Below are 8,716 nucleotides of genomic sequence, written 5' to 3'. Positions count from 1 at the left end.
AACCTACATTTAGCTCAGCTTAATCTGAACTGCAACATCATGTTGCCTCTGCATTTTAAAATCCCATTTACTGGCCCCTCTGTGTTGGTAAAATGCAGAATTATCTATTTATTTCTATTGCCATACCAATTTAATAGTTCCTTGTGGGTCAGAGTTATACTGGTGCTCAGATGCTCTCCCCAATGGGATATACTTAGAGCAATGTAAAACACCTTTATGCTACTATAATATTAAGAACCTCTGATTATTAAATTATTTCCCAATGTTTTAATTATTGCCATTCCTCCAAAAACAAGGGCAATAAAAGGAACAATTTTAAAATATGTTTAATTACTGCAGTTTAGGTTGTGGGTTATCTGTAGAAGCAAACAAAACCCTCTATAAGTCAGCAGCAATGTGGATAATACAATGCAAAGTTTGCTCTGCATTTCTCTCTCATAAAGCTGCTTCTTTTCTTGCTGTCCTGGAGTCTCTTGCCTACTTACTTACTGTTCTGCAAGTTTCCCTCCCTGTCTCTGATTTTGTGGTTATTTGACAGCTTATATTCAGAGGGGTGGGGTGGGTTCTTGCTGCTGTGGTACAGAAGCATGCAAAGCTGGTATTTTTAAGGCCTAAGACCTGATGGCAGATCCAAATGATGCAAGTCCAAACAAACTCCGAACTGCCAAAGGCCAGCTTTGTACGCCCTACTACCTTGTAGTTGTACACAGGATCAGAAACATGGATTTAGCTAACCCAGCTGTGGTTTCCTTGCACAGTCTGCGTTTGCTCCTCATATGTCAGTAGGCTGAATCCAAAATATTATTTTAAACTACACATCTATGAAAAGTGAAACTCTTTATTCTTCAGACCTGCAAAAAATAAGCTGCTTTGAAAGCGTTCACTGAGACTGTGTCAGACAGAAAGGTGGTTCCCTGTCCTCTTTTATGTCCTGTCTTTCATGTGTTACATCTTTGCTCTCTTGCATTTGTCACTTGTTTGATCCCTTTCAACTGAGTGGGACACTCATTACCTTTCTCCTTATTCCCCCTAACTTACTTCTCTCCAGGTCTGGATCGCCTTCGTATTTCTCCAGAGTTGTCTCTGGATCTGTTTTGTTTGGAGCAGAAGCTCCCCCTGCTGCTCTATTTTGTAGTGTGCAACATTGTAAAGTCAAAAGAAACTGGATAGGTTTCCAGTTATTTAGCAAATCAAGTTCTAGGGGAATAAAGGCAATTATTATTGAAAATTATACAAAATATTTTTTATTTACATTTTCAGCTATTCCTGAATTTAACAGCAGCATCAAGTAATTTCTCCATAATAAAATTAAACACATTTTCCAGAAGCCTTTATTGAAAATATCACCTATTAGCAGTAGCAAAGCCTGAGAGCAATTGGGTGCATCTGAAAGTTTACAGTCAGCAAAACGTGAAATTGGTTCTTCCCCATCTGTTTCTTCTCCAAAACTCCCACGCACCGCACTGTTCCTACAAGGCCACATGCCTGTCTTTGGAGAAGACATGCTGCAAACTGACTTAACCAGCCTGGGGTTTTCCGCAGACCTTACATCTACCAGTACAGACTTGTAGCTGCTTTCATATTCTTATGGCCCAGTGTTATACTTACATATGCATAATTGTTTGCCTGTGAATTAGCCTAGTGATTTCAGTCAAATAAGGTCTGCCTACAGGTATTTCCGTTTCTGTGCAGTTTTGTGCCTTGCTGGGTCTTGCATTCGTGCCGGTTTTCTCATACAAGTGGTCGAGGCATTTTTGCTTCCTCATGTTCACATTCAAATCAACTTAAGGCACGGAAAGGTCATTGCTAATGCTAAAACCTGTTCTGTAAACCTCCTCCATGGTCTGGGTAGCATTGAACTCCCACTTTGGCAAAGCAGAAACAAGAAAGGGGTTGTTCATGGTAAACACTGTACCAGCAGCATGCAGTTAGTATTTCTCCTAACTTCTTCAATTTCATTTAATATCAGGATGTGGCGCCTGTTGTAAGCCTTGAACTTCCTCCCCTACTGTCAGTTGAAAGCGTAGCCTGTTAAGAGTGAAAAAGCAAAGCTGCAAAACAGGCAGAATGTAAAAATTGCTGAAGTGTTATTGCATATAAAAGCTCGTAAAATTTTGGGGGGGTTCAACTTCATTCGCCGTCTGACTGAAGGCTGCACAGAGCAGCGGCCTGCCCTCCAAACCCGCTGGGCGAGTCCCGCAGCGCCGGGGCCGGGACTCGAACCGGCGATCTCCGGCGGGGAAGGGCGGGTCTTTGCCCGTGCGCATGCGCATCCTCGCCGGAGGGGAGGGGGAAGCGCGTGCTCGCGGGCCGCCTGGGCGGTCACGTGCGCGGCGGGGGGGCGGGAAGGGCCGGGAAATGCCGCGGCTCCTGGAGAAGCTCCCGCCGGGACGGGCCCTGGAGGTGGGCTCCTCGCGCTCCCGGGCGGGCGGCAGCGGGGCCCCGGCGCCTCTGAGGCAGGCAGAGCCGCGGCCGCCGTGCCGGTCAGCAGCCCGCCTTCCTCCCTGCCCGACGGGGCGGCTGCTTTCCGTGAGGACGGGGCCTCCGGGCTGCTGCCGCCGTCAAGCGAACCGGGGATGGGGGCGCGCGGCGGGAGATGGCGGGGACCCCACCGGCCGGGCGGTGTCCGGTAACGCCCCTCGGGCTGGGGAGGGTGGTGTTCGCCGCGAGGAGGCCGAGGTGCCGCTTTCCGGCACCTGTGAGGGAGGCCGAGGCCGCCGGCCCCCCGGGCTGCAGAGCGGTGCTGCTCCCCTCCCCGGCCTCTCCGGGGTGTGGCCGCGCTGCCCTCCCTCGCCGGCCTCTCTGGGCCTCTCCAAAACGAAACCAAAAGTACCAGCTCAGAATACGCTGGGAGTGCACCCAGCGGGTGTTTTTGCGCTCGCTTTGCTGTTAGAATATTGGAAATGTACTCGAGCTCTTCCGAGCGCAAGTCTTCCGCTCTCTGAGGGCTCAGCCCTCTCAGCCGGTACTGAGGGAGATGGCCTGTTTGCGGGGGCTCTCGGCTGCTCCCAGAGAGGCTCCGTTTATTACCAGTCGGTGAAGTAGTGGACTGGCTGTGTTTGACTCACTACGGTGCTCAAAGAAAAATGACCACAGCAGGCCAAGAAGCCATGGAAGAGCCTCAGTGCTAGAGGACAGTGGTTTGGGAGACTAGATACGCAGGCACAGGCTTAGAGATCAGCACTTTGAGTTGTGCTTTGCATCCTGACAAACCCAGTGCAGAGATGATGGAGGTGCCCTTTGGTGTGGCAGCTCTGCTGCTCAGCAGTACGTTATAGTCGTGCACAAAACTATTAAGTCCAAATGTAAGTCCAACACAAATCTGAATCATGTCGTGATTTCCTTGGCCACACTTTGTGAATTGACTTTGGGGGAGAGGGGAGGACAGCTCATATTCAGGGACGGCCTCTTTATGACTTTTTAGAATGGTGCATGCGCTGCACTCGGAGGAAGCATTGAGACAGTACCCAGTGAAGGGAGGGGTGATAACTGAATTGCCTGATCAGTCTCTTATGTGGTATAGGTTAACTGTGATAGAATCGTGTTCTTAAGTTATGTATTGCACTGTTTCAGTTCCTTCATAAAATAGTTGATGGCATATGTGGCCGTGCGTATCCTCGATACCAGGATTATGGCAGTATTTGGAGCTTGTCGGAGTGGCTGGAGGTTTTAGAAGAAACAGTGACATATTTCAAAACTGCGGTTGGCAAAAACATATCTGACGAAGAGGTAAGGGCTCATCGCTGAGTGGGCTTGACTTGGAGAGATCGTACTGGAGTGATTAGTCTTGTAGTTTATTTAGTACTAAAGTATTTTTATAGTGTAGCATTTGAATAGTAGCAGACTAAGCCTAAATAGGTAGAAGGTTAGCAGTATTTAGAGATACACTGCGAAGACTTCTAAAAGAAAAAGTGAAATTGGACACTTTTTTTTAAATAGAATTGGATAATACTTACTTGTTAAGTACTGTTTTAGTCACTTAAATTCATTTCTTAAGTACCACCAAATTAAATCTTTTTTCCTTAAAATACATAACCTGTCATTACTGTTCGTTAGCAATAAAAACAGTTCACACTTGTTTGGTGTTCTTTGTTCATTACTACTGCATTGAAGTGTTTTAAAATATTGATTGTATGTAAATTAAAAAAAAAATCTAGACTGTGGGACAGGGACTATAATTCAGAGCATCCCAATATGTATAAACTTTGCAAAAACTGGTTCCATTATCAGAAATCTTAATTTTCATCTTTTGCCCATTGCTTGCATTTTGACTACCTGCTAGTAGCTAGATCAAAGATACTTGTGTAGGCATAGGAAAGTCCGTACAATGTCTGTTTCAGCTAAACTAATGTATTTTGTCTCCAGTTTGATGTTCAGAAAGTTTCAGAGCTAAACCTGTGTTGTTTGTGTGTGTGATTCTTTTTGTTTGTTTGTTTTTATTTTAGGGTGGCATCTAAGAAGGCCAATAAAACCTCTATTCTCTGGTCTCTTGTAATTTAAATTACAAGATTTTTTTTTTTTTATATACATTGCTGTGGTAAATACTGACTCTAACTATCAAACACAGAGAGCAGCCACTGAGGATAAGATGAGACTATGGAGTCTAGTACAACAGCTATCTAGGTAGAAGCTTGGATATCTACAGAGCACAGCTATTACAGGTGGCACATGTTATTTCTGTGGCTCATAGTTTAAGCAATCACAATTTTTATTTGTATTTTTGTAGGCTGCTCAGCAGATAAATGAGTTAAATTCAAGCTGCCAAGAAGCAATCAAAAAATGTCTAAAAGGCAGAAAGGAAGAAATCAGGAATGCGCTGGTGGAAAAAGTAAATGCAATCTCTTCTGCCCAGCTGCAGGATTTTGACTGGCAGTTAAAGGTGAGAGTGTTGCCATAATGTTTGAAAGAAGTATTCTACAACACAGAAGTAATTACTGATATAGTCCCCTTAGGCCTGCTCATTCTGGAGTATGGTTCAATTTTTGTAGGTATCAGAAAAGCACATTCATGATAACACATCAAAGACTTGCCAGAAATTTGTATAAACTATAAAAGTAAAATTATTCTTCTTCTCCCCCCCACCCCCTTTCTTTTAAAGCTGCAATACCTATCTCTTTCCTAAAAGGAGATTGAGTGTTATTCAGGAACACCTGAAAGTTTCGTATGCTGTTATGATTTTGAGACCTGAATAGACAGTATATTTACTCAAAGGAAGAAGAAATATTTACTTAATTTTAGGAGTAGTACACTGAGTCAGGTTGTGTTTCCCTGACTTTTTTCAAATTTTTAGATTCCTGCAATAAACAATTAAATAATTAGTTTGAAATAATTTCTTTAGACTTATTTTGATAATAAGCCAACAATAACTGTGTTGCCTGAACTTGGATGGTGCTTTGGGGTTACGAAGACACAGCTGCCTTAAATTAAGCTCTATCAGAGACTTAAAATATAAGCAGTATAAGTAACGCTGTTTAGTTAGTCCATGGGAGCTGTTAAACAAATTTGTAGAGCTGTTAAATAGTTTTCCATTTCAACAAGTGTTAAATAATTTGTGCAGCAAACAGCTTTGGAAATCAAAGAGAAATGCCCACAATAGACAAGATTTTGCTAGAACAAATATGGCATCATAATGTGCTTCAGATGAACTGTTAACTAGGGATTGTTCTCTTACTAACTGCATTTAGTGCTGACAAAAATATAAACTAGACTTATGTGAAGTCTTGTTTTTTTGCTTGTGGTTTCTTTTAACTTTTTGTTCTGGAGGATTTTTGGAGTTTCTATTTTGTGATAAGAATTTCTGGTACATGTCTGAGCTATTGTATTAATTTTGCTTTAAACCCCCCCCCCCCCCGCCTTGAGCTGATTGAGATTTTTTTCACTTACCATAGTTGAATCTTACCAAGGACATTGTCTCTCCTCTGTTGTACCACATTCTGCTCTCTAAATAAATAAGATAGGTGTGTACAATATTGACCTGCAGTATTATCAACTGATCTTTGATTTTAATATATTTTAAAAGCCTTATTTATAGTAGAGTGAGTATAATAATAAACAAAAAAGAAAGCACAGTTGGTATGTAATCCTCGTCATCAGTGATTGTCAAATAGGTTATCTGACAAACAGTGTTTGATCAGCTGTAGAGAGAGTTGAAAAATGCACAAAGGTGTCCTGTTTCTCCCAGCTGCCCCTTCTGTAAGACCTTTCTTGCTTGTTGATTACCAGAACTATTTGAGTATGGTGACTTCAGAATTAATATATTTTACTTCTAAAGAGCCATGATCAAATGTATCCTTTCTTTTCACCTAGACTACAAAAATGTAGCAGCCCAGTAATTTTAACAAATTGTTTTGACAAATGTATTGCTATGAAGAGGGGTTTTAGTATTTCAGTATATTGTTAGTATTAACAAACAAACAAAAATCCCAACAACGTGGGGGGAAAGGAAACCAAAAAACTGTAGAGATGACTTGTGAGAAGTTAGTTTTGTCATGCTGATGTTTGTTCTGGTAATACGTATGCAATATAAAGTGCTGATGTGGTGCTATGAAAGACTAAAAACTTAATGGCTCCACCTTACACTTTGTTGTTCTTTCATCAATCTGCATAGCTTGCTCTCTCCAGCGATAAGATCTCCATGCTGCAAATGCCACTTCTCAATCTTGATTTGGATGTGAGAGAAAATGGTGAAATTAAACCAATTTCTATAGAGATGAATAAGGAAGAGTTGCAGAACCTAATAAATGCACTGGAAGCCGCTAATAAGGTAGCTTTTACTGATACCATCCTTTGTTCCTGACTTCTCATGTACTGAGTTTATTTTAACTGAAATTGTTTGTTCTGGGTATCTTGCTGAAAACCCAAAGTAAATCATTCATTGGCAAAATGATTATAGAGTTACAGAAAGCCTTATGTAAGGCAGGCTATCTTGGTTAGACTTCAGGGGTTTTTTTAGCACAGTTTAGTCTAGAATTTTTTATAAATGTAATTAGAATCCTGATAAGCATAGTAGTCTGTTCAGAGCACTATTAAAAAGTCTTGTGAGAACAGGAGGAGAAGCAAATGAAATGACAAAGTGTCAGATGAGAGTTGATTTTGAAAGACTGGGGAGAATTCACAAAATGTTGGTGGCTGGGAATCCATATTGGTTCAAATTGAGTGCTTTAATTTCCATGGCATAGTAAATCAGGAAGAAAGTTACAAAGATTCCAATACAGAAACCCAAGAAGAAAATTTCGAGTGAAACTTTATTTGGAGTGTCTCAGATTTCTTAATAGAAAAGACTGCGGGAAGTGAGGATTTGAAGATAAATTTTTTTAGAAGATGATTTTTTTAGAAGTTAGCAGCTTCTAGTTGCTTCATAACATTTAGCAAGTAAGGGGTTTCTTTAAATGTTTTATATAATGTTATGATGCTATAGCTGGAATCTGTAGACCAACATTTAGAAAAAAATCTTCATCAGTATACAACAACTGAAAATAATAGTTTTATAGCTCATAGAGTTAAATACTAAGTTATAATAGAACCGTTAATGTTTTGAATTACAAAAGGCACTAAGATTATGTCTACCAGTTGCTTTAATGAGGCTGATGCGAGACCTCTGAATAACTACACAGTTCCCAGTAAGATAAATGCGTTAGTCCAGATACAGGTGGTGGTCTCATGAAATGAGCCCTTAACAGCTTGCTTTCCCCTGGACTTTTTTCCTCCAAAACTAAATATAGTAGCTTGTCATGAACTCTACAATATGCAAACAAGGATTCTTCCAGGACAGACTTCAGTCTGCACGTGCCTTTTGTTCTGCTTGAAGGTCTGTATGGAAGCTGTGGGATGTTGTCATCTCCTTACTTAGTTTTATGTGTGCGCAAGGAAGAATTCACTCTAGAAATCGTCCCTCAGTTCTGCTTTGTGCGGAAAGAATCTCACTGGACCTGGAAATTACCATTCTACTTTTTGATTACAGGGAGCTGAGGAATGGTTTGCGTGCAGTAAATGCTAAAGAAAGTTACTGGAAGTGATAGTTGTGTGATGTTGTAAAAGAGAGCTGAGAGAGGGATGGTGTATTTTCCAGAGGAAGGACATGTTTATGTAGTTGTGTATTATACTGTAACAGAAAGCAAGAAGCTGTATTTCCTAGACTGCTTAGTTTTGGTCTCATTCAACTTTACTCTCATTCCTTTTCTCCTTTTTGAAGGTAGTCTTGCAACTGAAATGATGGAATTCAGATCATTGACAGTATCTGCTGGTGATGGCTCCCCAGTTGACTTGGAGGGGAAAAAAAAAAAGTTCTCTGCAAAGCCAAAAGTTGTTGATGCTATAAAATACTGAAGTGAGAAGGCTGTTATGACTTATGACCAAATAAACTACTAATCCTTTGATAAAAATAATAAAATATTGTATCTGACCAAAAATATAAAAATCCAATGTACAGCTGCTTTTAGTACTAAAGATTTATAGAACTATGGAAAAGTATCACTTACGATATGTGTCATATTTGTTTTGGTTAAACTTCGGCAGTGGCTGCACAGGTGCCTAGCAAAACTAAGGCATCTTACTTGCATAATATGTTACCCTTATCTAAGGTGCCATGATAATTGAAGAACATGACAGAGTACTTGTAGCGTTAATGTATTTATACTTGTAAATAGTAAATAAACACTTGATTTTGTCTGTGAATTATTGCAGTAAATTGTTTCTTGATTTATTAATCACTGAACTC

At 40.8% G+C, this 8,716-nt stretch overlaps 1 protein-coding gene across 4 annotated transcripts; it reads left to right on the top strand.

The window, feature by feature from the left end:
- Nucleotides 1-2,300: 2,300 nt before the first annotated feature.
- COMMD8 (COMM domain containing 8) lies at nt 2,301-8,673 on the top strand. 4 transcript variants are annotated; one of them, XM_075500019.1, is made up of 5 exons: nt 2,301-2,403; nt 3,574-3,729; nt 4,727-4,879; nt 6,608-6,763; nt 8,196-8,673. In XM_075500019.1, the coding sequence occupies exons 1-5, from the start codon at nt 2,359-2,361 to the stop codon at nt 8,205-8,207; spliced, it is 522 nt and encodes a 173-aa protein (XP_075356134.1). In that variant the 5' UTR covers nt 2,301-2,358; the 3' UTR covers nt 8,208-8,673. The 4 variants fall into 4 exon arrangements, with proteins under 4 accessions (XP_075356134.1, XP_075356133.1, XP_075356131.1 ...); XM_075500018.1 differs by having other exon boundaries at nt 8,192-8,673; XM_075500020.1 differs by lacking the exon at nt 2,301-2,403 and adding an exon at nt 2,415-2,629 and having other exon boundaries at nt 8,192-8,673.
- Nucleotides 8,674-8,716: the final 43 nt, after the last annotated feature.

This window comes from Mycteria americana, chromosome 4 (assembly GCF_035582795.1).
Source record: "Mycteria americana isolate JAX WOST 10 ecotype Jacksonville Zoo and Gardens chromosome 4, USCA_MyAme_1.0, whole genome shotgun sequence".
Classification (NCBI taxonomy): domain Eukaryota; kingdom Metazoa; phylum Chordata; class Aves; order Ciconiiformes; family Ciconiidae; genus Mycteria; species Mycteria americana.
This window is presented reverse-complemented; position numbering and strand designations above follow the sequence as displayed.

Coding starts and splice junctions, on each gene's coding strand:
- COMMD8 (XM_075500016.1), top strand. CDS start 2,359: ATGCCGCGGCTCCTGGAGAAGCTCCCGCCGGGACGGGCCCTGGAG. Junction 3,730..4,726: donor AAAACATATCTGACGAAGAG/GTAAGGGCTCAT, acceptor GTATTTTTGTAG/GCTGCTCAGCAGATAAATGA. Junction 4,880..6,607: donor ATTTTGACTGGCAGTTAAAG/GTGAGAGTGTTG, acceptor CAATCTGCATAG/CTTGCTCTCTCCAGCGATAA.